The following is a 27,571-nucleotide window of genomic DNA, read 5'->3' as shown; positions in this document are numbered from 1 at the left end:
GTGGCTCCAGGCTCAAGTGGTTTGTGTTGACAGTGAATTAAGAACATATTTATTTTAATGTGTGTTATGGGCTCCACCTACTAAAACCTAATGTCAACATTTCAACATTTCTCGAGCTTGATCTGAATGGTGGATGGTAAAGAGTGTGCCTTACATCCTGCTGGGAGTTTGGCTGCTATCAGAAAGGTGTCAATGAACCGGTGTTTTGCTGACCCGATGCCTCTGAGTTACACTGTGAGTTTGACCCTGACCTGGTTTTGTCGCTTGCTGTCTCCTGTATATCCTTATCATTTTCAAGTTTAACTGTAAATGTATACGTTTAACGAAAAACAAAAAGAAACAGAACTGGAAAAAAACAAAAAACAGCAATCAAATGTTAAAACTGTTAAAATGTAAAACAAGCTCACCGCTTGCTAATCAAACATCTATCCATAGACTTTGGTTTTCTGGCAGGGTTGAGCACAGTTCAGATGTTGCAATCGCTGCATCAGGGTGTGTGCGCGTGTTTGGTAAGAGGCACCGAGGACAGCTGATGTAATGACTGCAAAACCCATTTCTACCGTCTGGGTGAATGGAATGCTTTCAAGAAAGGATTAGGACATTTCATTTGATGGGACATAGCCAGTCCGCGTTAATGACTTGACACAAGACACCAATTTCCATTAAAAGTTAGAAAATATTTTATTTACAACATCCCCCTGTGGTTTTATCAAAATCAGACACTTTGCATTGATAAAAAATAATTTCATAGCAAAAATTATAACTCAACCACTTTTTAACAATTTCAAATAAAACCAAGCTGAAAAGTGTTTGATAGACAATTCATCCATCCAAAAATAATACACATGAATATATATTATACATTATACATGTGTAATATTTCTTTTTTAGATGGCATGAAATCCACATCAAACAGCAATCCTATAAGGAACAATATGGCGCATACGGTTTCATCGTCATGGTAATGGGCCTTATGTTGGCTTCACACTTTCTCACAGTTTCTGCAGCCGGCCGAGAATAAAATATGTTTAGAGGCAATAATCTGATTTCTGTCTTTGTGTGAAGCTGATTTAAAAAGAGATAGCACCTTCCCCGTGATGCCAAAACAGAAAATGACATGTGCGTTGTTTTTTGTGTGTGCGTGAGTGAGCATTCATGCACTCTGTGTGTGTGTGTGTGTGTTCACAGAGGTTTTGAAGTACATACACACACCGTTGCTGCCTATGACGGTTGTAACGCAACATGTAGAAAAGCTGCACGTGAACAGAGCATACGCGACCGTGTAACACATTGGTGTAAAGTTATTTCACAGTGATTTCTCCTGAAAGGGTGTGTTGAGCCCGCTGCCATTCTAAGCTTCTTTCTGCCACGAAGTAAGTCCCGACTCTTTCAGGTAGTCACAGACGCTGGTCGTGATTAGTGGTGGTTTCGTAGTCAGCAGCCGAGGTGTCCGGGCTGCTCAGCCGTGTTGTTCAATTGCCGCTGTCTAGACAAGATGGAACACTCAGATTCTCTCTTTCTGTCCTTGATTTCTCTTTTGCTGTTCTTCCTCATCTCTTTCTCAATTTCAGTCAGCCTGTCTGGCTACATCTCTTTATTTCAACACACCAGCAGCACAAAGTACTTTATCATTAGGATTTCACAAGTTATCGCTTCGGTGATGAAATATCTTAATCCTCTTTCTCATTCCACTTTCTCAACTTGTCCTTTTCTCCCCGTTGAAATCTAATACAAGTCCTTTATGATCTCCTGCAGCAGCGGGTGTAGGCACATGTCCACCTCTGTCTGCTTCAGCAGCTGGATGAGGTGGACGTGGTCGGTCACCATCTGACGCAGGTCGGTCATTTTCTGGAGCAGCTTGGCGAACAGCTGCAGACAGTCTGGGTGGTTTAGCTTGAGCTGTAGCTCCAGCGAATGAAGCACCGTCTCCTGGAGCTGCTCGATGGGCTTCACGTTCAGCAGGCCCGGGCGGTCTGGACAGGGTTACAGAGACAGGGACAATCAATCAGGGTGACTTTTCCCGAGGACACATTAAGCATCTATTAGGTCAACATATGGCTAAAAAGCACGTAATTCTGCTGCCTCTTTTTAGCCGACAACGCTCTATCATTATTGACAAACTCATTCTTATCTTTATTTCAAGCTATAATCTTAGTTGTATATGTTAATAATTGACTTAAATGCCTGCTGTTTCATCCTCATAAAAGGTCCAAGGCCAGAACTTCAACGAGTGGTCACACGCAAACCAGCAATATTAGACCACACAGTTTGGGTTTCTGAGTGAACTTGGTTTGGTTTGCTGCTTCACAGGCATGAAAAATGAAGATTTTAAACGATTGGTCTAATTACGATCGAGGCAATTAATCATTAATAACAGTGGAAAAACGTGAAAAAATAAGTAAAGTTAGAATCACGATGCAGATTATGTAGTTTTCTTGTTTCTTTAAAAGACACTAACAGTTTTTTTGTGCTGTATTTGAAAAAATTCAAAGGGCAGCGATTTTTTTCTTCAGGCAGTCTCATGAGTTCTCTTCTCAATGAAAAAAAAAATCTGGCTTGGAAGGACTTTGAAAAGTAATGTTGGTCATTTCGTAAAATACTATTTGCCCTCGTAGATAGAAGGTTGTAGCACATTTTTCTACAAATGCTACATAGTAACAGACAGACACAAGACTGGAATTTTAAGAATCCCTAAATCTGATTGATTCACCATGATCTATGGTCCACAAAATACCCTCCAACGCCCCAAAAACACCACTCACCCCCGCTGAGGATAATGACAGCAAGGAACAGAGCCATGTCACTGTCGTCCAGCTCAAGTGTGTTGAATTTGACTGAGAACTCAAACTTTGGTTCCATCATTTGACTGAAAGGCTTCCTGAGGCTCTTGAGGAACTCCCGCGTCATAAAGATCTGTCCGTAGGAGATAAGGGTCCCGTCTTTGTTCATCAGAGGCGCCATCATGATAATTAGGACCTCGATCACACCATACTTCAGCAAAGTCACCTGGTGGAAAGGGGTCGACACGAGGAGATGACGCTGATCAGATCTGGAATGAGTGACGGCTAATGACGCGGGTTTTACAACGATCCTCTCACCTGGTCATTGAGATCGAGCTCGATGAACCCTGGGATACTCTTGGCGAACTCTGTCACTTCCCTCACCGCTTCGGCTGAACGTGATTGACAGCTGTGGAAGAAACGCAGCTCCAAAGCGTCCGACGGAGGCTGCGCGCTCATGTTCATTCCCATTCCCAGAAAGCCGTACTCCGGACCCTGGTAAGCTCCTATGATTCCTGAAATGAAAGGAAGTCCTGGATGAGGCTCTTCAGGGATTACAAGGAGAACTAGAACAATGTTTTGTATGTCTTCAGTGTTTTAAAGTCAATTCAACGTTGTAATTTAAATACCGGGTCAAATTGGATGGATGAATACACAAAGATACCTCATAACTTAAAATACCTCCACATCCTGACAAAGAGAAGTTGTTGTCTCTAACCTTCAAGTCCTGCTGTGAGGGCGGATGAGTGTTGCTGCTGATGTTGCTCCTGGATGGGTATCTGCTTACAATTAATAAACTGCTCTCCTTCCATCAGAGACTTCATGTCATGGATGACAAAAGGCTGCAAGTTGGGTTCATAAAAATACATTAATTGGTAATAAAGCAGGTAAAGTAGGGGTAAAGTTGCCCTTTCTGGTAAAAAACTGGAAAAGTTGGTATGGATAAGGGTCGGAAGATAAAAATGTTAGAAAACTACAGGTGAAACTCGGAAAATTAAAATATTGTGCAAAAGCTCATTACTTTCAGTAATTAAGCTTAAAAGGTGAAACTAATATAGACTCATTACATGCAAAGTGAGATATTTCAAGCCTTTATTTGATATAATTTTGATGATTATGGCTATATAATATATATTGTGACACAAGGTCCTGAGCCGTTGTCAGCGTCGCCCTGGAAACAGAGCAGACACACCTGCACCTGCTCATCACGGGCTGAGCGGCCACACCTGCGTGCCATCAGGCGCGGGCTTGATAAGCCTCAGTGGCACACACCGGGGGGGAGGAAGATGTCCCGCAGGACCCGAGTAACAAGTCTTATGTTATTTTCCCCCAGAGAGCAGTGGGTGACCGCGATCCCTCCGTTCCCTTGGACTCCACGGACGCCGCGGACGCACGCAGCACCGCGCCCAGGGAAGGCGACTGAGAGAGGAGCGAGCACCAGGGAAAAAATCCCTCACGCACTCAAATAAAATCCGCCCTTCGGGGCACTCACCGTGACCCTTGTGCCGTGTGTTTCTTCGCCCCCGTCACACTGGTGGAGAATGCGGGCACAGCGCTGAAGAAGCACCGACCAGGGTTTTCACCCCATTCGGATTGCTCCGGACGTTTTTTTTTTTTTTTTTTTTTTTATTCACGGTGAGTTCATTCACGTCCCCGTCTGTTTTCCTCCCGTGGCGTCCGCCCCCGGAAGATGGAGGACCTACTCAAACATCTCACAGAGGTGAGCGTGCGCCAGCAACAACTCGCCGAGCATATGGCCTCCCGACAAAGCAACACGGAGCGGGAGCTTGCCGCCCTGCGCCTGGGCGCGACCCCGCGGACTCCGCCACCGGATCCCCGTGCCCAGGCCGCACAGCTGATTCCGAAGATGACTGCGCAGGATGACGTCGAGACCTTCCTCCAGATGTTTGAGGCAATCGCCACCCGGGAGGCCTGGCCCAGGGACGAGTGGACGCGTATCGTGACGCCGTTGCTGACCGGAGAAGCACAACGAGCGTACTTCATGCTTCCCCCGGAGCGGGGCGGCTCATATGAGGAGCTGAAGAAGGAAATCCTGGGGCGACTGGGGTTATCGCCCCTTAGCGCCGCTCAACTCTTCCACGACTGGGCATATAACACACGGCGGCCGGCCCGTGCTCAAGTCACGGACCTCTCACGCCTGGTCCAGCACTGGCTACTGGCCGGGGGCCCCACCGCACACCAGGTAGCGGAGCGGGTGGTGGTCGATCGCCTGTTACGGGCACTTCCTCGCCCGCTCCGCCAGGCAGCCGGCATGCGGCACCCCACCAACGTCGACGAGTTGGTAGAGGCTATCGAGCTGGCGGAGGCCACCCAACGCCGGGAGGTTGGGGAGAGAGAGCTGTTCTTACCCCGCCGGGAAACCCGGGAGCAACGCATGCCAGAACGCGTCCAGCAACCTGTAAGCAAGCCGGCGGTTTCTGGCCCGCAGGACGAATCTATGCCGACCGAAGCGCCACCGACCCCTGGACGGGCTTGGCTGACTAACTGTGCCGGGCACGCGGAGGCTCCGAAACAGGCCCCGCAGGCGGAAGTGAGGATATGTGGTCGACCATTCCTCGCCCTCCTGGACTCGGGCAGCGCAGTCACCCTCGTCCGGCCCACCGTCCTTCCTCCTCGACCCGAACCCAAAGCCCGCCTGCCCATCACCTGCATCCACGGCGATACCAGGGAGGTGCCATCGCGGCGCATCACCATCGCGGCGCTGCCCGGGGCATGGCCGGTGGAAGTGGGGATTGTCAGGCATCTACCGGTGCCGGTCCTGCTAGGGAGAGATTGGCCGGGCTTTGACCGCCTCCTAGCCACCACCAGCCAGCCGGCTAGCCCCGCCCGGAACCGCCCACCGCGCCCCACGCCGAGAAGGCCCAGACGACTCCCCGCGCTGCTGGCCTCGGATAGCCCCAGGGAGGGTGAGTCATCCCACCATAACCCTAATCTGTACTTTGACCTCTTCCAGCAGGTGTCTGGGGCTGGGGGGTTCGCCAGGGAGCAGCATGAGGATGATCGCCTAAAGCACTGCTGGTCCCAGGTGAGGGTTGCCGATGGGAAGGAACTCCAACCGGCACCTCACCCCACGCCCCACTTCGTGATAAAGAACGGCCTGCTTTTCTGTGTCGCACAACGAAGGGGGGAAGAAAAAACCCTGCTGGTGGTCCCCCGGACAAAGACGGAGGCAGTGATCGAACTAGCGCATGCGCACCCCATGGCGGGCCACCTGGGGGCCCAGAACACCGCCCAACGCATACGCGACCGGTTCCACTGGCCGGGTCTGGATGCTGAGGTCAAGCGCTTCTGTCAAGCCTGTCCCACTTGCCAACTGACGTCGCCACGCACCCCGGCCCCGAGCCCACTGATTCCACTGCCCATCATCGAGGTGCCCTTCGAGCGAATCGGGATGGACCTGGAGGGGCCGCTGCCGAAGTCTGCCCGGGGACACGAACACGTCCTGGTCATCCTAGACTACGCCACCCGCTACCCGGAGGCCATCCCCCTCCGTAAAGCCACCGCCAAAGCCATTGCCCAGGAGCTGTTCCTGCTGAGTAGTCGGGTCGGTCTACCCTCCCAGATCCTGACTGACCAAGGCACCCCATTTATGTCCCGGGTGATGGCTGACCTCTGCAAGCTCCTCCAGATTAAGCGGCTCCGCACCACCGTGTACCACCCGCAGACGGATGGCCTGGTTGAGCGGTTTAACCAGACGCTAAAGCAGATGCTGCGTCGAGTGGCGGCAGAGGACAGGCGGGACTGGGACAAGATGCTGCCGTACATCCTGTTTGGGATCCGAGAAGTACCCCAGGCTTCCACCGGCTTCACCCCATTCGAGCTCCTCTTCGGCCGACAGCCCCGCGGTCTACTCGACGTCGCCAGAGAAGCTTGGGAGCAGCAGCCTGCGCCCCACCGAACCACGGTGGAGCATGTCCGGGAGATGCGGGAGCGGATCGACAGGGTCATGCCCCTTGTCCGGGAACACCTGGCCAAGGCCCAACAATCCCAGCAACGGCACTACAACCGGGCGGCCCAGCCACGGGAGTTCCAGCCTGGCGACCACGTCATGGTGCTAGTCCCCACCGCCGCCTGCAAGTTCCTGGCCAACTGGCAGGGCCCCTACACAGTCACCGAAAAGATGGGCCCGGTTACCTACCGAGTCCGGCAGCCGGGGAGACGGAAGGAGGACCAAATCTACCACATAAACCTCCTGAAGCGCTGGGTTGGGACCGGACCCCAGCTGGCGGCCCTCGCCCACCTACCCCCCGTGGCTGTCGACATGGACCCCCAGCTATCGGCGGCCCAAAAATTGGAGCTGCAACACCTGGTGAGTCAGTTCACCGATGTGTTCTCTCCCCAGCCAGGGCGGACCCAAGTCCTCAAGCACGATATCCGCACAGCTCCCGGAGTCATCATCCGGCAGCGGCCCTATCGCGTCCCGGAGGCTCGACGACACGCTATCGAGGAAGAGGTACAGGAGATGCTGAGGTTGGGGACCATTGAGCCTTCACGCAGCCCGTGGTCCAGCCCGATCGTCCTGGTACCAAAGCCCGATGGCACCTTCCGTTTTTGCAACGACTTTCGCCGCCTAAATGAGGTCTCTGAGTTCGACAGCTACCCGATGCCGCGGGTCGATGAGCTGTTGGATCGCCTAGGAAGGGCCCGGTTCATCTCAACCCTGGACCTCACCAAGGGGTACTGGCAGGTCCCATTAACCGAGCAGGCCAAGCCGAAGACCGCGTTCTCCACCCCGAGCGGACACTGGCAGTACCGGGTCCTTCCCTTTGGCCTGCACGGGGCCCCCGCCACCTTCCAACGCCTCATGGACGTCCTTCTGCGGCCTCACCAAAGTTATGCGGCGGCTTATCTGGACGATGTGGTTGTTCACTCAGAGACCTGGGAGGACCACCTAGAGCGTCTGCGGAAGGTTCTGTCGGAGCTACGCCGGGCTGGGCTGACCGCCAACCCCCGTAAGTGTCACCTGGCCCTCGCCGAAGCCAAGTACCTGGGGTATCAGGTTGGCCGGGGCCTTATCCGGCCCCAGGAGAAGAAGGTGTCGGCTATCCTCTCGGCAACGCGGCCCACTACAAAGACACAGGTACGGGCCTTTTTGGGGTTGGCGGGATACTACCGCTGTTTTATCCCTAACTTCTCCTCCTTAGCCTCTCCCCTGACAGACCTGACCAGGAAGGGGCAACCGGAGAAGGTTCCGTGGAACCCGGAGACAGAAAACTCGTTCCGGCGGATAAAAACAGCCCTCACGTCGGCCCCGGTGCTCCGAGCCCCCGACTTCAACAGCCCCTTCCTGGTACAGACGGATGCATCAGATACCGGGTTGGGAGCAGTCCTCTCCCAGGTCCTCAACGGCGAGGAACACCCGGTGGTCTATATCAGCCGGAAGCTGACCCCTGCCGAGCAACGGTACGCGACCGTCGAAAGAGAGGCGTTGGCAGCCAAGTGGGCAGTCCTGGAGCTCCGCTACTACCTCCTCGGCCACCACTTCACCCTGATCACGGACCACGCCCCTCTACAGTGGATGGCCCGGGTCAAGGATACCAACGCCAGGGTGACGCGGTGGTTCCTCGCCCTTCAGGATTTCCGCTTCACGGTACAACACCGAGCGGGGAAGGAAAACGCCAACGCAGATGGCCTATCAAGGTTATGGTCAGCGTTTGCGGACCGGTCAGGCTCCACCCCCCCACCCTGCCCCAATCTCCCCGCTTCTCCACAAGATAGGACGACGCTTAGGGGGGGGGAATGTGACACAAGGTCCTGAGCCGTTGTCAGCGTCGCCCTGGAAACAGAGCAGACACACCTGCACCTGCTCATCACGGGCTGAGCGGCCACACCTGCGTGCCATCAGGCGCGGGCTTGATAAGCCTCAGTGGCACACACCGGGGGGGAGGAAGATGTCCCGCAGGACCCGAGTAACAAGTCTTATGTTATTTTCCCCCAGAGAGCAGTGGGTGACCGCGATCCCTCCGTTCCCTTGGACTCCACGGACGCCGCGGACGCACGCAGCACCGCGCCCAGGGAAGGCGACTGAGAGAGGAGCGAGCACCAGGGAAAAAATCCCTCACGCACTCAAATAAAATCCGCCCTTCGGGGCACTCACCGTGACCCTTGTGCCGTGTGTTTCTTCGCCCCCGTCACAATATATATATATATATTATTTGCAAAAAAGCATTTATTATTTTATTATTATTACATTTATTATTTTACAAATGAAGCTTTAAAATGCAACGTTGCTCTGTTTAATGCACATTTCTTAGAAAAGCACAAAGTGTTCTCCGTCAAACTGATTTAGTAAAAAATGCGTCTGATGGTGCGTCTGCAGTGCTGGAGGAGTAAAGCATCGATGAAATCAACTCGTATCAAGGTCCCGCTTGTTAAACAAGGTAAATATTCTACAAAAGATAAAATCATTTACTCTCAATTGTTTTCAGGAGGTTCGCTGCGGATTAGTAAACGAGCCGAGACTTCCTCCAACCAACAGATAATGCGGTGCCATTTGGCTGCTATCGCTGTGACGAACAGCCACAACAATCGAAAGAAAGGGGGGGCGGAGGAGCCTTGAACTCGTCTGACTTTGTAGAAACAAGCCACAGAAAAGAAAGACTCATGTGCTGCTTCTGCAGTTGGTCCACGCAACAGCAACAACAATCACTTTCATTAACTGATGACGATCACCTAATCACATTTTCCTTAACAAAAGAAAGAATTGCTAAGGACGACTTTTCTAAACGTATCATACCATACTTCAAATAAACTTTGTGAGTGAAGCAACCACCAGAAACCCACTGTTTATCATTAAAAATATTTACCACAGCTTTCTTTTCTCTGCCATTTGTATTTCAGTTGATGTGGGTTTCCTGCTTAGGTCTCTTTTGAATAGTAAGATTGAAAAAATACAGAAGCAGATGATATCTGACATTTTCATGCTTTTGGCACACCTTTTCCTATAAATGGCCAAATGTCATAATAAATCTGTCGGACTGGTTGAGTAGGAATGTTAAAGCCTTTTAACGCACATATCTTGTTGCAAAGCTTGACCACTGTAATCTGAGGGGTTTTGTAACAGTAAAACCTCGTGATACTCGAGAACTACGCTGAGAATGACTGAAGACCTTTTAGACTCACTTCAAGCCTATTTTGATAACTATAACTCTTCCAGATAAACAGATTTGTTTGTTTTATTTAAAACGTGTACATGTTAACTGTGAAAAACAGACAACCTAATGATGGGTGTGTTTCTCGTGGCGAGCAACACAGAGCACACCACCAGCGTTGGAATTGCATAAAGTTAAAGTAGAATTTTGCGGCGCTGCTCACCACGTTGTCTCCGGTCTTCCCAGAGAGGATGGCCCTGGCCTTGACCTTGGTGAGGGGAAAGTTTTTCAGATAGGCCTCATACAGATGCCGGGACAGAGCCCTCAGATCCGCTGCCTCCGGGTGCATGTGGACCACGTCCGAAGAGAACTCAGCCAGCAGTTTCTCCTTCTCGGCCTGGGGCATTCGGCCAAAACGAATGGCTGGGGAATAAAACAGACACACATTAGCGCACAAATAGACACCGGTTAGTACACAGGCAAAGGCCGTATGTAGGAGCACACATAATATAATGTGGAACAAAACATTGAGTGTTCAAACTTCTAAACAATTCAGGGTAAACAACAAACCTCAGTGTAACTTCCTTCAGTCAAGGTATCCAAAAAATTACATTTTATATTCAAGTCACAATAATGTCCTGCTCCGAAACATCCTATTTCATCAATGCGCTCACAAAATGTCTCGAATCCACATCTGATTACTTCTAAACCTAAGAATGAACCCCCTCCCCCCCCGAAACACAGTCCTAAGATGTTTTATACTAATGGGATGAAATTAATTATATACATTTTCATAATAAGAAATAAAATAGTATGGAATTATTGTATTTTTATATCTTCCTGCCAAATGATAACATTTCATATATTACTTATTATATCACTGTACTGTGTATAGATTGTTTCTAATCTGTGAGCTTCAGTAGACTTTAGAATTCATTGGACGGTGATAAAGAATCATGCCGCTTGCTGATGTCTGTCTGCACACACGCAATATTTCTGTTCTATCATTTTAAGAGGCGTGTCAAGTCAAGCAATTACCAAACGTAGTTCTCTTTAGCAATACGTGTATTTTCCGTTGGTAATTGTGTTTTCACAGGTCATTACAAAACCTGAAAAACTATCTCAGACATTTACACAAATCTCTTCTCTCCTCACTTCACCTTTTGCTGCACGTTATTCCAACAAAAAAATTTTTTACATTTTTTATACATTTTATTATTTAGCTTCCATATTGTTTAAAAAAATAAAAATATGTGTAAGTGTACATATTACCCTTGATGAAAAACAATAGCTGTTATACTATTTAGAATTTTTTTTTTTCCATACCTTTTTTAAAGTCAATATGACATTATTTTATAAGTCACATTACGAACAAGAAGGGTGCTGAAATGTCATGCTAACTTGCGAAATGGTTGAGCTCATTTTTTCAGTTAGTAAAAGTAATTAATTATCCTCCATTCAAGCCTCTGCAAAACATTTACTGAGCTTTGTGTAGTGCGTGCACAGCAGTAAATGTGATTGTGTAATTCTGTGATGAACGCGCACCTTAAGCAAATGAATACCATCTAAAGCTGGCAACGTGCCTACAGCGGTGACACAGCAGCTTGGAGAAATCAGTTGTGGTTTGTCTACTCTGAGATATCAATCATTGATCTATTAAAAGCAGTCATCAAATAAGTGTAGGAGGAGGAAAAAGAGGGGGACGGGGGAGAAAGGTGAAATAAACTAGTATGGTTTTAGTATCATAGTATCAATATGAAGCAGTTATGCTATTGAGTTTTGAAACTTGACTTTCATTTAAAAAAAAAGGAATCAATCAATTTAAAAACTAGATGGCTGGCTTCCAAGAAAAAATTTTACGCCTTAAAAAAGCCTTTAAAAAAGCCTTAAAGTCCATCGACTGACTTTGTTTAGGCCAGAAGTTGTTATTAAACATCATGTATTTCTACCCGAAAGGACGTCTAAAACTGGTAAGACATTGTGCGGATGAAGCCTCCATTTTTGCCCTGGGCTCTCCAAAACTCCCACAACGGAACATTAAAAAGTCCACGGCGAGTGCGGAGTTGGTGTGAGGTGTTGATTACCCATCTTCTTAAACCGCCACTCTCAATATTACCGTGCGGACTTGGGCAGCGGTTTTGTCATCGCGAGTGAGAGCTGCGCGCTGTCCCACCCTAACAGGTACAACAAAACTCATCAGGCGAGTCTGGGAGACGTCAATCAAGCGCAACCTGCGCTCGCCCACACGCCGCCGTTCCACGCTGACACCCAGGAAAGGCGCGGCCTGCGTTTGTGTGAGATCGGACCACAGCCGTGCAATTCTTCTACAGCGGGATGGGAACGGGTGAGGGCAAAGAACACTGTTTTCTAGAAATTGCACTTCTTTTTTTTCTTCTTTTTTTTACCATGTTACGTATCATAAAAAAACAAATGAGCCTCTGGCCCACGAGTGTAGACTCGCAGAAGCCTCTTAATGAGACGCAGACGGCGGGAGAAGCGGTAAAGTGCATTTTGCATCGACAGCCTAATCGATGGGCCCCCGTGGGCCGCTCAGCGTGGGAGGTGTCGGCCTGCTTCTCGCCACTTGCAGGATTTGGTGCATTTCTGCCTTGATCTTGGGTGAACAGTTGAAAACCCACGTGGGTGTAGCGCACATGAGGAATTGCTGATCTCATCTCCTTTTTTGCTCGTGTTTTAGACCAAATTTGAACATTTGAGTTGAGTTAAATTAACAGTGTGAGCACAAATGGGTCCATGACAGCAATTGCAAAAGCTGGCGATTTAGTGCGTGCTTACAAAGCATTTCAACAATTGCTTCCATTTCAATGTTATGGTATTTTTAAGGTCATCTCCGGTGCACTTACAACTTTTATCAATGCGACAATTAAAAGATGAAACTGATTAACTGCACATGAACTGGGTAAAACACGCCTCTGCTGCTGGCACAAGTGATGGGAACAAACACACGACCTGTGTCGACTACCACAAAGGAAGCAAATGGCAACAGATAAGGCAGCGTTGCCACCACAAAAGAGACCAAAATAACAGAATTTTGGTGAAGATGAAGGTGACTGCTGTTCTCAGAGGGCATCAGAGGCTGCAAGGAAGAGTTACCATCGTGCTCATTTACAGGGAGTCCGAATGGAGTCTGAAGAAAAAACACCCAAATGTACAGAAGCGTCGTCCTTTTTAAAAAAAAAATTCACTCGCAAGTTCATTAGATGGAATTGAATAAAGCACATCAAACATCTTACCGTTGTGTGACATGCCGACGTTGAGGCACTTCTGGAAGCGGCAGTATTGGCATTTGTTGCGGGACTTCTTGTGAATGCGACAGTGCAGATCACAGTGATCGTACACCAACTTTAACCTGATTGTCCGTCTGAAGAAGCCCTACGAGACAGAAACAGAGACAATAAGGTCACATGACGCTAAGATAGCCCATTTTCTTCCATTTGCTCTAGTTTAGGTACGAATGGAGAAAGTCAAACAATAAATTAATATCTGAAGAAATCCACTTGTTTTACAATGACATGTTTTCTTCTCACTTTGATTAAAGTTTGTTATTGGTGGAGCAACTCTGTAGAGTATCAATTTACTGATGTAGATTAGATACGTAGGTTCATTCTAATCGAAGGGAAGTAATTTCAACTGCCCACGAGGGTGTTTAAAGGCAGATTGTGTTTCAGGGTGGATTTATGCTTTGTTATTTTCAACCTTAGGACCAAAGGAGCGACAAGACGTCTCCTTATCTCCGCTCGTGACTATGCAGCCACGGTCAAACTGCTAACACACACTCCTACGCGCGCACACACAAGTCGCCTTATGGCTGCAGTGTTTGTCTAAGCTGACTAAGAAAGTGTAATGGAAGGATATATGGAAAAGGCACCAAACAGAAAAGACTGTATTGTATTGCTGGTTTTCGAAAGCATACAAGTGGACTTGCACCATGTGAAGGGCATCGGCATTCTTAAATTCACAGATGTTCCTTTTTAAAATTGTGGGTTATTTAAAGAAGGAGGAAGTCAAAGGGGGTCAAGGCTCCACCTCAATAAAGAATGTCTTGTGTTTTAAAACAATCAGGTGTTTGCCTGCTTGGCTGACCCCCCTCTTCTGGAGAGTCCCCCGAGACTTGAGCAGAACAATGACTACTGTACCTTTCCATCATTCAGTCTCGGAAGGGACAGCATGACTTGGACTAAGTGCCTTGGACCTTGTAGTAAATCCAACACAACAGTGTCAGAGAGGTGCTGATTCAACCCCACGGCCAAGGCTGTAAGTAGTGTTATAATAAGGGATGCACATTCATAACTAATCCCATTAAAACGAACACAACCAATAACGGGTTGGTACTATCATGTGTGTACAGATATGGACTATTTTTTACCTAATAACCTGAAACCTTTGAGTTGCTTTGGCTGGCAGGTACTCTATTTATGGCAGCTGGTTGTTAAAAGCGACCGTTAGATAGCGTTAGAATGAACCGCAGTGACCAGGTTTCACTGGTGTGTTTTTAACATTTGTTTCGTAGGAATGGGACATACCAAGTTACATAGCTGGCCCCTGAAACGCCAATTATATTATTACAAAACAATCGTCAAATCAGACTAAATGACATTTTTTTTAAAGGCTTAGGGTTCGGGTGAGCTGTTGAAACCTTTTGAAGGTTTTACATACACAGCACCTCTAAAGATCAAAAAAACTCAGACGTTAAAATCTTCTTGGAAACAAACAGGAACACAAATACATATGAATGCTTTTGTTATTGAAAATCCATGTCACATTTCTTAGAAGAAAAATGCCGCAATTGAAAGCTTCTTATAATGTCTCGCTGTTTCAAAGAAAACAAAAATATGTGTGAAACCTCCCCCCCGCCACTCCATTAGTTATTTATACTACGCACTGACTGTCGAACTTTAAGGGGGGTGGGTGTGCGTCTGTAGAGGCACGGGTCTTTGTTGGGCCCTCGCAAAGTGGAAAATGATGTGGCTTGTGGTTAGAGTGACAGACATAAAAAAGATTTTAAAAAACGCAATATAGAGTTATTAGTTCCACAAGCATGTTTCATCTGCGAGTGACACATGGTGACAGACAAAAGGACGACTGGCAGAGAAGTCAGAGCTACCATTTCCTGACAGGAGGGTGGTATGACTTTTTCTAGAAATAATTTTAAACTCCACTGCTGTGCACTGAAGTTTCATAATATGCATCTCTCAAAGAAATTGGTTGCCAGAATATCAAAATGCAGCTTTTGAAAAAACAACATGGCAGCGAAGTCCTGCTAATTGTTTTGTTTCCAATAATAAAAAAATGAGTATTTATAATGAAAACAAATATAAACAAGTTCTAGCCTAATTATTGAGAATTTTTTTTCTTATGTGATAGTAAATTGCACAACAGTTTTTAACTGTTGGTCTAACAAAAACAGCCGTGTCATTTTCACTAAATGAGGAAATAACACGCGGGTCATTTGATAGTATATTCTAAAGTTTCAAACACTGGTTATACTACCACAGTTTGTACATTGTACTTCTCACGGCGATCTGTCCGTCTTACCTTACAGCCCTCACAGGCATGGACGCCGTAGTGAAAGCCTGAAGCTTTGTCTCCACACACGCGGCACTCGATGTTTAGCGCCGCGGGCGCCGCGTCGTCCTGGAGCTTGGAGAACACGTGATTGTCAGAGTACTGAGGAGGCGACTCCGGCTCCAGCTTGATCAAATCTGACAGCAAAAAACATCATCAGGCAGGAACACGGGACACCAAAAGATGCAGATGGATACAAAAAACTAAAACCTTTCGACTTTCATCAAAAGTGTGCTTCCTGTGATGTTTACTAAAGGCTATAACGAAGGTTGTCAGGTCTTAAGCACACTTAAGCAGTGTAAATCAATATCTTGACTAAATGTGGTACTTTTGATACATTTTCTCATTAAAGCTGTTGTATGAATTTGTTAACCTTTGTGTGCATTTACTGAAATCCCCGTTAAAAAAGACGAAGAGCTGTCCATCTCATCACGTCGCCTGGACTTACTGTGCGTGTCGGGCTCCATTCTGTAGCAGTGCATGTTTGTGTAGTCCATGTTGGTCAGTTGTTCCTCGCTCTGACAGGGACTGGGGTCGTAGGCCACACCGGCGGAGGAGATGGACGACGCAAGCGGGGGAGACAGGGAGGACGGGATGGAGGGGGAGGAGTTGGAGGCGTAGTCTAATGTGGACAAATGCTTCATGTCGAGCGAGTGGGAGCCGTCGGCCAGCTCTGACAGCTCCACGGCGTTCAGGCTGAATCCGACGGGCCAGGCCAGGAGCTGCTGGGTGTCCACCATGTCTACTGGGAAGAGAGACCAAGCAGTCACACGGCAGCGGATGCAATTTCCTTTGTTGACTGTATGTGGCCTTGCTAAAAAGAAAACATGAGAAGAACCAGAGAGAGGAGAGGAAGAGTTGGAGGGAGAGAGAGAGAGAGAGAGAGAGAGAGAGAGAGGAGGGAGGGGGGGATGAGGTCAAACATAAACAGGAACAGTAGACGGGAGAAAGAAAGATGATAATGAAAATGCAGGCTGCGTTACACATAGTGTTGATGATTAAATATGTCCGTACAGAGAAGCCCAAACATAACAAAACACACACACAGAGAAGTAGCCCCGGCTCTGCAGCTCGCTCCTGCAGTCCGTCTGTTATTTGGTAAACAGCGAGGCAGATTGTGTCACATCGAGCACAAGGCGAACTCTGGCACCCGGGAGTGCCTCGCGGGCTCAGAACACCGTCTCCCTCGGCTGGGTGTTTGGGCGGCTCGCTGTGCGATTGCCCGACCAAAGGACGCAGAGAGCAGGAATGTTTGAGGCTCTGTCTGTCCGGGGCACAAGGATGCGGCACAGACTGAACCTTCTGAGTGTCGAGACATGCCACAGATTGTTAATTATGAGAAGAAATGTGGTGGATATTTGCTCCGAACAGCGCAGCTTTTGTCAAAGTCTAGGTTTTTTTTTCTTGACTGTGAATCTTTAAAAACAGATGAAGAATATCTATTTTGTATAAATAAACTCTGCTACTCTGAGAAAACATATTAAATTGACCTGTACCATGTATGAAAGAATTCAACACTCAAATAGTAAAACAAATGTTTGACACAAATGAATGAGGAGGCTCTTCAGTAATTCTAATACAGTATCTTACTCAGATGGTCATAAATTATTAGAAGAAGTGATCCGAGATTGTCTAAGTCCAGTCAACAGAGGTTCAGTCCACACAAAAGCAAACAACATACACAACTTTGCGATAAGGGAAGTTTGTAAGGATCAAATATATTGTTAGTGTGATGTATTTAATTGTTATAACTGATTTTTTAAACTACACTCATTGCAGCTGTTAGTAATTGATTGAATATTAACTCTTAATATTGGTTGAAAACGACTAACTTTTGTTAATGCACGTCATAATAGAAAGAAATGATGATTCTATTTTGATATGAAACGTAAATAAATGAAATGATTTCTGTATTTTTTTAATGGGAGGACTTTTGCTGTTAAATTAAATATATTTTCATTCAAAAGGCATAGTCCGTTTTCAAGAAAAGGATATTCGGATCCATGTGTCTTTCTCAATATCAATAGTCTTTTGAGAAGGAGGAAGCGATGATTGTTTTCTGACCTTGATTTAAACTACAGAAACTCTGAAAAGGAAAACACAAACTAGCAACAGTTTATAAATAATCAGTAGAGTAAAAGGGCTGTGCGGTAAATCGCTTGCCCTGCCAAGCAACCTTTTGTAATAACACAACGTTTTAAAAATAAACCTCCTCCAATCAACCATTTGGAAAATAAGTTAACAAAGAATCCAATATATTATGCAACAGTGCAACACTAAAATAGCTGTACTGGGCTGGCACAGCAGCACCAGGTATAAAAAGGGCTTGAAATGGCTCCAAATCACTTGGCAAAACATCCCTGTGCAACAAACATCCTCTTCTCTCAACTACTTATTGTTTCCTTTTCACCCATTTGGACTTGTGGCAACAAAAAAAATAAGCGGGCGACCCACTTGAAATTCACATTGATTGTAACATTGTTTTTGAACAAGAGAAAGAAAGTGTGTGCGTGTGTGTGTGTGTGTGTGTGTGTGTGTGTGTGTGCTGTCACTGGAAGCTGCTGCAGAGGAAAATGCTGACTATTAATAACCAGAGAAACCTGGATTCTCTTCCAGGTCCATACATTTGTTGGCCATTTGCCAGCAGGTCCAAACCTAAAATAAACAATGTATTGGAGTGACTCGTGTCCCGGTTGGCATCATGTTTTCGTGTGGATACGGGAATGGTGGGAGAAAGAGCTCTGCAGATGTGAGTGGGAGGCAAAAAAGTGGAAGGGGGGGAAAAGAGAGTCCTCAAACCACTTCAACAAATCAAACTGCACCCCAGAGGCTTAAAGAAAACCCCCTACTGTTAATTCACGGCCGGCCCTCAGCAGGCTGGTCAAGTTAGAAAAGGAGTCATCTGCAGGCTAGCGGCTCAACCAAACATGCTCTAATAATGTCCTAAATGAAGGTAAAAACCAGATTGCGCCGTAAACTCTACTAAAAAATCCACTGCATCTGTGAATGCTGTGTGGGCAAACACCATGTCAGACATTACAAAGGATGACGGATGGTTTTTATCGTTTATGCTGTGTTTATTGTTTGCAAAGGTGTGTGTTTGTGTGTGTGGGAGAGCACGTGCGTGACAATTATGCCGGTGTAGCCAGTTCTCTTACTGCCACATGTCAGAACTTGTCTTCTAGGTATGATGACAGCTCGTAGGAGGGCTTTTTTATCAGCTATTGCCTCAGACGTGACATAATAACAAAAGGCCAACGGCAAACTGGCACACAGGTCTGGTAAAGCTGCTGTAGTGACGAGGCAGAGTGGCTGTGTGTGTGTGTGTGTGTGTGAGAGGCAACACAGATATTTGAATGGACAGTGCTTAAGGCAGAGTGAATGAACAAAAGCAACATTTTTTGGATTATTACATTATAAGATGATAATACCCTAATGAAAGTTCAGTGGAGGGAACGATTCAGATCTCAGAGTCTGAAAGCAGCAGTTTATGGAAAAAAGGGAGGTGAAACCAAGAGGTCAAACAGAGAGATGTGAAATCTTTCCTTCAGGGACAAAGTTGCTAAACGAATGAAGTGTTAACTTTCATATTTCTTCACAACAGTAAAGATTCGATCTAAAACAGACTGAGCACAAGCTGATCCAGTCCCTGCACAGGCAGTGTCTAAAGTCCTCTTTGTACATACATATATATAAATATTGAATCAGTTTTTACTGTTGTGAAGAAAACACGAAAGTTAACACACAGGAAATATTTCACATCCCTCTGTCAAAGTTCAAAGTCTCCATATATATATATAAATTGTGTGATGGTTTAGAAGCTTCTGACACTCCTCCACAGTAAGGCCCTCAGCAAATGTTAATGTACTGTACCATGTAGTAGTGTAGGACCTAGGAGACGCTAACACTGGAGCAGGTCAGGTAAAACCTGGGAGACAAAAGGTGAAACCTGCCCGGTAACATTCGGAGGCATCAGCACTCTTATGTTCTCTGTTTGAATAAAGACTGATGTCAAAGCAGACACTCTTTCTACCAGAAAGGAAAAGTATTTTGGTATATTTTGGTATTGTGTTAGAAGTTACATGTGGGTTGCATCAGAATAATTGAACTAAATACAATATATCCTACATGCTTTTGATGGTCTTTGCACGCTATAAGTTCCTCATACATCATAAAGTCAAGCATATTGGATGCAAACATAACTACATCCCCTCAAGTAGGGCTTTACATGCATCACTGAACTCAGTTTTCCACTTTCCTTCCTGCCGTTCCCTGTGTAACATCCTGAAGAAATGTCGCTCCCCTTTCTTGTCATCACATTTGTCCTACGTGTTTGTGTGACACTCACAGACAGGGAGTTAGTGCACGCGGCGCTGTGACTTCCTGACCTCTTCATGTAAATCACCATGTGGTTTAGTGTCAGTGACTAAAACGAAGATGTGCCTGCCTGCAGGTCTGCCTTACTATTACTAACACTGGGATGCGGTACAATGATTAAATGTTGTATTAATGGGGTGCTTGATTTTTAAGTTGCTGTTATTTCCAAAACACCTGCAGGTTAAAAAAAAGTTTCCTGTCTCATTCTTTAGGAAATTGCCATTTTTTTAGTGGTGAGACGTCACTATGAGCAGAATGATATAAAAGGGGCTCCCCCTTCTGCACCTGAACGATCAAACAGTAGAGGAATGGAAACCAAGTGTGAGCCAGAGGTCTGGACTGAACTCTCCACCCAAACAAGAGTTTCCTCGCGTCTGAAAACCCACTTGTGCAGTTTATACTGAATTTAGTCATGGGACTTTGATGCGTGGCACAGATAATGGTAAAAGAAAAACTTCATCTCCGTCTGCTTGGCAAAGATCTGACTATAAAGGCACCCACTCTGATTTCTATTTGACTTTTTGTCCAATTTCTGTGTTTCAACTTCCAAAGCAAGGAAAGCGAAACACTGATAGACATCGTGTCGACCTGAGGTCAAATTGCATTGCGTTCACTCTTTTTCCAAAATGGGCGCAAATGGAAGAAACGGTGTTTTTGAGCCTTTTAGAAAGCATAGCCATATATTTTATAACGACGCACTTGAGGTTTGAACTCAGGTTTGAAATTTACTGAAACCTCTGTTTTAAAAAAAAAAAAGCGCCTGGTTCCACAAAAACAAAAGACAAGGGCGCAAAATAAAAGACGCGCATTTGGCATAAGTGAAAGAAAACCAATCAAAGGAGTTTATTGAGCTCACTGGGTCGAAAAATATCACGAGAATCTTGTACACAAAGTAAAGCGTGGTTACGGAGTGGAGAACTTCCTTAGAGAAAACACGCTCCAAATCACAACGCAACTAACCACGTTAAACCATCGAGTGAATACAGTGCTGTGTGTGTTCACTGCTACGTGACAGCCTTTATCAGATGTGGCACATGTAACAGTGCTGTTTGTTTTTTTTGCATTCATTCATCATGCATTGGTTCCACATCATAAACTGAAGGACAGTGACACACACACACACACACACACACACACATACATACACACACAGAGTACAAGACAGTCCACTCACCCAGTTTCTCCCGTTTCACTTCGGAAAGTGTTCAAGTGGGAGCTCGTTGACCAGCAAACCAACTGACAGTGACAGAAGGAACTGTTGTGTTTATGGTCATGCTTTTCCTCAGGAAGTAATGACCAGTAGAAAGGGAACTACACACATACACACACACACCCCCGCACAATCTTTCTCTTCGTCAGAGTCTTGGCTCAGCAGAAGTTCAGACTACCATGTGGTCTGGGGGTGTGTGGGTCTTTCATTCCTCATCTGTGGTTTTCATCTGTGCATGTCTCCGGGTAGTCATACAGAATACACTTGTGAATTTGTGCCCATGTGCTTAAAATTGGTTTTCTTGTAAGTGTGTGCTCTCCTGTGTGCATGCGCGTGCGCGTGTGTGTGTGTTTGTGTGTGTATGAAGTGGTAGACATCAGATGCAGATGATTTCCTGTTGCTTCACTCTGACAGACGACCTCCTCATGCCTCTCCGGTTGCACTTCTCTCTCTCTGCTCAGTCACTCACTTCTGCCTCCTCATGCAACACCAACCCAGCACCAGCCCGCCTGTTCTCTGGCTCTCTCTATCTCCCCCTTACGCGATATGTCTCACACTCACATCTGTCATTTTTCTAGCCAGGATTTCTTGACATTACTGATGTGCTTACTGTAAATTCCCGAACCAAACAAAAGAGAAGCGATTTCTTCTTGTGGGTTTCAAGAATAGGACACGTCTTCCTAAATTTCCACCTCTACATAAATGATGTGACTGTACAGGGTTGCACAGAACATGCCGAAGCAACACGTATGTAACAAACAGGATTCCAAAAAAATACTTTGAGCTACAAACAACTTTGACACTTAATGAGATAAACAACAAGAAGAGACTGGGGCTGACTTAACAAGTCAGAGACTGAAACTCTGTGCGGGAATGTGACCTCCAATCATTCATTCACAAATGTGTTATTTTAAGCAGAAAGGGCCCAGGTTGCACAGGTCGCATAAGATCACTGATCTCGTTACCCCGAGTGTGAACCGTCACAACAATCCAGAGACAATGAGTGTGAATGAATGTTGAGCTGCATGTTTTCGAAGATGGAAAGACAACCATTCTTTGAAAGATGAAGCTATTAAAAGAAATACGATGGTGTTTAGATGAGGTAACAGATTACACAAAGTGACTGCTAGACCCGATACGTGATGCAGATGTGGTTGTTGGCTGCTTGCTGAATCTAGCACTCATCCCAGAGGGGCCACATCATGTTTTTGTGACCATAGGAAATGTGGAACTAAAGCATTAGAGTTGGGGTCTGACACACATGATGACTGTTTTTAACCAATGCGAAAGAAACACACTACCGAACAGCTTAATACAGAACAACTTAATACTTTCAGCAACAGGCTCACACTCATAATCGTGTGTTAGGTGAGCTGAAAAGTTTCAGAACAATTATTCTTTAATTATGTTTTTGATAAAACCATTCATGGTGTCTGTCCATGAACCATTGAGCCACAGCTTAGCTTAGGGTTAGCAAAATCTGAACATTAACATCTCTGAAATTCACATAAGCATATCACCCCAAATGCTGTTAAACTGAGTTAAAAGTTTAAAACCCGACAAAGTGGGATATAAATCAGGATTAGTGGCACACACACACGCACACACGCACACACACACACACACACACACACACACACACACACACACACACACACACACACACACACACACTGGTGTTCAGGATGTGTTGTACATAGCTGTCAGAATCCTAATGAAAGTAGGATATGCGGTGGGCCTTTTGTTATCAGACAACAGGGGGGACTGACCTCCAATGAACATGGGGTTTGTAAAGAAACATATTAAAACCCCGTAGGGCCAAACAGACGTCACGCTGCATGTGTCTGCAGGGATTTAAAGACTTTTACACACACATGGGCAGGTTCATGCACTGAAAGAGAGAAACGGAAATAGAATCTTATATAATATATTGGTATATATCTGTGTGTGTGGCTTCTCCCTATGTTGCTCTCTGGGAATCTGTAGTATTTATCAATATTCTGAGGACACAAACTGTCGACCCGATTCCCTTAAATGGTTATGAGTTCATAATTAAAGAGTCTCTTGAGCCTCAAGAGCTTCCTCAGTGAATAAGGGGAAGGAGCAATGGATTCTGTCAGGGCCTCACACCCCCACGCGCACCACAAAGACGTGTACGCACCGCCACGTCACAGCGACAGGCCAACAGGAACGAGGGACACGTGCGTTGGGATGGTTTGGCTGCGCTCCTTCCATTTGTGACAAGGGAACTAAGTGGAAAGCTACCAACACCGAGAAAACACGCGCCCCCCCTGAGCCTGAGAGAGAAAAAGAGGACGAGCGATACAACGTTCTCTCGCGAAGATTAAACATCACTCTGTGAGTGTTCACAGAGGAATGAGAGGAAGGCTCCCCGTGGTAGGAAGAGGGAGAGGTGCATTGTGGGAAGGGTTGTACCCTGTTCCTCGAAGTGGAGAGGAAAAGACGGGAGTGTGCTGCCTGCCGCTGCCGTTTAGTCCGCACAATAACAAAACAAACGCGTGACGTGAGTCTCATTCACAGAATCCACCGTACATACCTGCGCACAAAAGAAACTGATTTAGAATTGCCTGGGGAAAAGGAAGGCTGGAGAAAAGGTTTAAAATGAGCCAAATAAGTGTCAGAGTTGACTTTTATTGTCCAATAACTGCGGAAAGCAGTAGAGATGTATTTAAAATCATCAGCACATATAAAAAAATGAATTGAATAAGAAGCAAAGCTTTGAACAGTCTTTCTTCCTGTTTCTAAACTATTTAAATATTATTTGCCAATTTTTAAATTGAGGGGGCGGATAACAGTCGTCATCCGCAGCAAAACCTGAACTAGTGATGTCGGAAACATCCAGTGAACCCACAGAGAAAGTGAGCCACACAGAGTCTGAGTCAGTCTTAAGGTCCCAAAAGAGAAGCTGCTGTTTGCTTCCATGTCTTTTTTCTTTTTTTAGGGAAATTAAGTCAAAGGTTGCCAGATATCCCTACTGTCTGTTGACTAATATCTGTGTTAAAGTGCACAGAAAAAGAACACTTCTTATTCCTGTATGAGTGTATGTTTGTGTGTTGATGTGGGTCTTTGTGTCTGTGTGTGCATGGGTGGATTACACAAACCATCACTGCCGTGATGTGCGGTTTTATTCTATTAATTGAGAGGAAGCAACGCTAAGCACACAGCAGTTTAAATGATTAGACCTTCCTTCTGTTTTTTTTCTCTTCTTTATGTAAGTTACGTCCTATTTTATTTCTGTTAGTTATTGATAAGATCTAAAAATGATCATGAAATGAGGATGAATTGCCACAACCAAGTCACGACCAACAGGAAACATCACGAAATGTCTAATGTCACTATCAATGAATTAAAAAAAAGAAGAAGACAATTACCGACTACCAGATAATTGTCTAATTTCTAGCGTTTTGTATCTCAAATGACATCATTGTGACTGATCCATGACAATATCCAAAACCCAGTAAAGTATATTGATGTAATAAACCAATGCAATTTTTCATTTGTCGGTACCTTAAAAAATGAAAAAGGTAATATGTTAAAAAACCAACACAAACTGTTAGAGAAATAGATGTTTTTAAATTGATAATAACATAAACCGAACAAGTCTGTGAAATGTGTTCTTCCCTTATAGAAAATCAGACTGCATTTACTTATTACATGGTGCGAACAGGTGATAACTGAAAACTAGCTTTGACTTTGACCACAAGAGACTTTTCAAAAGACACCAGCCAAATTACAAATGATTGACTTAGAAATTAGTTTGTACACTTTGTTAACTAATGAAACATCTCAATCAAACTTTAACAGTGGTACAATCCAATTACTATCAAATCAGTGCATAGAGACCAAAAGACTGGAAAGAAGAGAAGACATCTGATGGAGGTATAAAATATTCACACACAGATGTTTTGAGATGACGCTGAGTGGATGTGGACGTGAATGTAAATGGTGAAATATTAGTTAAAAGAAGAGAATTTCTAAGACGACATGATCTCGGTGTAATTTAATTAAATTGAATTAGAGGTAGTTCATAGAAAGAATATGAAAAGCTGAGATATACTTTCTCAAACCAGGATGTAGGCGGTGTGGCTCCAAGCAAAAGTGGTTAACTCTCTGTGGGCTGAACCCGAGAGTGTAACTGTATTATCGGTTTATTTATACAGGCTCAAATGTGCAGTTGAACATCTTCCTTCCTTTCATGCAGTGATGATATTTATCTCTCTCTAAGGTTTTATATGTTTAACCAAGCCACTGCCAACAACTGCTTCAAAGATGGACAACTATTGATATTGGTATGTTAAATTAACATTATTAAATGTAAATCACAGATTAAAAATAATAAATGAATAATTAAAGACAACAGAGTGAAGGTGTCTTTAAAATCCTGAATTATGTCTTTGCACCAACAGACCAGGCTTCGGGTGGAGGGATTTACGTGAGGGTCAACATAAACATAGCGTGGTATCTCGAGACACTCCTTTCATTTACTACAACAGAGCAGAGTCCACATCTTTCCAGCCATGTTACACACACACACACACACACCTCTCTTTAGGAATTGTATAATTTGATAAGCAACAGTTTCACTGGCAGGTACTATCAACACCCTCCTTCGGGCAGTCGCACTTAAAGCAACTCACGCGAAGCTTAGACACAACTTTGTTGCAGTCGCTACATGAAGGATCCGAAACGCATGCTGGAAATTCTGCAGATATAGAAGAGACCAAACAGTAATTCCCAATGCCACATGCTCAGTGAATGTTTTAGAATAAAAGCTGCATGGCGACAGCATTCCAGGATGGGCATTCTCAATCAGAGTAATGACCTTTTTTTAACTTCCCCAAAATAGAAGTTATTTCTCAACCACAAATTGATCACATGTTCCTCTAATATAGTCACGTTACATCAGTGGTGTCATCTTAACCTTTGATAAACTTAAAACATGTAAGAGTTTATAGGGTCAGTTTGATGGGTAATGTCCTTGTTACTTAATCATTATGTGACTCTCTGTAAAACCATGTGACTTTATTTCAGAAAGTATGACTTTCTCTCCTTTTCTCTTATTTTGAACGCTTTATTCTGGACACACACTTGAAGTCTTTCAATCTTTTCTTGATTTAATATATATTTGTTCATATTTTTAACAGTAACATGTAAGACACACCGACCACACAGAATGTTTTTATTAGTAACAACATGTTCTTTATGTATCTGGCAGCTATCTTCCAACTAACAAACTTAAACTATAGATTTTTTTTTATCTGGCAGGCAGCGATTATTTAAGTACTGCCAATACGAGTTAAAATAAACGTGTAGATTTAGATTTATTATAGTGTGATATTCTACTGCTATTTGCTCGTTCCGCTGTATGGCCAAAATAACATTAAATCGGAACTTAACTAAAAGCAGATGTAATGCTGAAGGATGGTTATATATTTCAATGAAGTTTTGAGCTTTCTCTTTAGTGGTAGAAAGACTCGCTGTTGGCAATCAGTCTGAATCCTGTCCAACAAAGCGATTCGTTCTCTTTCCAAATTATCGTATCATAACAAAACAACATGAGGCTACCACGGAGCCACATGGCAAACCTCAGAGGGAAAAAAATCACTGTTGGCCCCGAGAGCTTGTGTCCACATTACTGCTGAGTCACTAAGTCTGAGACTGTCACTCAATTAAAAAAAAAAACACATGACACAGAGAATAAAGTCATGAGAGAAGATTGTTGCGGATATTTCAAAAGAGTTACCCATGTGAATGGTCCGGCTACATAAACCTTCATAAACTTTTATAAACCTTTATAAACTACAGACAGAGCGTTTGCCACTCACCTGGGAAGCTGTGGCCACTTTGATGGTAGACCCCTCTGCCTGGTGTTTGCATGGCAAACTCAAACTCACACTGTGGACGAGCACCTGACTGTGTGCCAGTTGTCAGTCCTGTAACACATCACCCCCCCGCCCCCCACGCCCCCACGTCCCCCCTACACACACACACACACACACACACCCCTCACCACCACCCATCTGTATGAAAGGGTCCATCATTAGAAGACAATTTGAGTGGATGGGTGGATAATAAAAAGCTTTTTTGGTTTGAAATCCAGTTTAAACTTTGTTTCGCTCAAACAAGGTTTTTTTTATTTATTTTTTCTTCCAGAAAACAAGCTTTAAGTTATTCAGAAACTGTTCAGCGGCCGATTGTGTAACGCCGCGTGCTTCCTTTTAAAGCAGACGGATTACGTGACGTGTTGAATTGATTTTGCGGTGCGTTAACGTTCGTAGCAGCACAAAACCAACTAAACGCCTCGCGAACTGCGAACCGAGCGGAAGGTGACTGACCTGGTATCAGTGCGCGGCGCGCGGCGCGCGGGGGGGGGGGAAACCCGCTCACTCTCACCGTTCGGTGGCGCGTGAGCCTCAGGCACCGTGGCGTCGTCTCGCCGCTTCCACGGGGGCGCAGTGTCAAAGCGGTCAGGTGTGTGTTTGCGG

The 27,571-nt window shown here is 45.3% G+C and overlaps 1 protein-coding gene across 1 annotated transcript; it reads right to left on the bottom strand.

The window, feature by feature from the left end:
* Positions 1-1,160: 1,160 nt before the first annotated feature.
* pparg (peroxisome proliferator-activated receptor gamma) lies at positions 1,161-27,571 on the bottom strand. The gene is made up of 9 exons (XM_062563852.1): positions 27,422-27,571; positions 15,927-16,223; positions 15,449-15,615; positions 13,147-13,285; positions 10,116-10,315; positions 3,499-3,622; positions 3,099-3,295; positions 2,763-3,006; positions 1,161-1,973 (listed from the first exon to the last, which is right to left on the bottom strand). The coding sequence occupies exons 2-9, from the start codon at positions 16,216-16,218 to the stop codon at positions 1,726-1,728; spliced, it is 1,611 nt and encodes a 536-aa protein (XP_062419836.1). The 5' UTR covers positions 16,219-16,223; positions 27,422-27,571; the 3' UTR covers positions 1,161-1,725.

The sequence above is a fragment of the Pungitius pungitius genome, chromosome 8, assembly GCF_949316345.1.
Source record: "Pungitius pungitius chromosome 8, fPunPun2.1, whole genome shotgun sequence".
NCBI lineage: Eukaryota > Metazoa > Chordata > Actinopteri > Perciformes > Gasterosteidae > Pungitius > Pungitius pungitius.
The sequence above is the reverse complement of the archived record's forward strand: the minus strand, read 5'-3'. Positions and strand labels throughout refer to the sequence as shown.

Coding starts and splice junctions, on each gene's coding strand:
- pparg (XM_062563852.1), bottom strand. CDS start 16,218: ATGGTGGACACCCAGCAGCTCCTGGCCTGGCCCGTCGGATTCAGCCTG. Junction 15,616..15,926: donor AATGGAGCCCGACACGCACA/GTAAGTCCAGGC, acceptor TTTTGCTGTCAG/ATTTGATCAAGCTGGAGCCG. Junction 3,296..3,498: donor CCTCACAGCAGGACTTGAAG/GTTAGAGACAAC, acceptor CTTTCATTTCAG/GAATCATAGGAGCTTACCAG.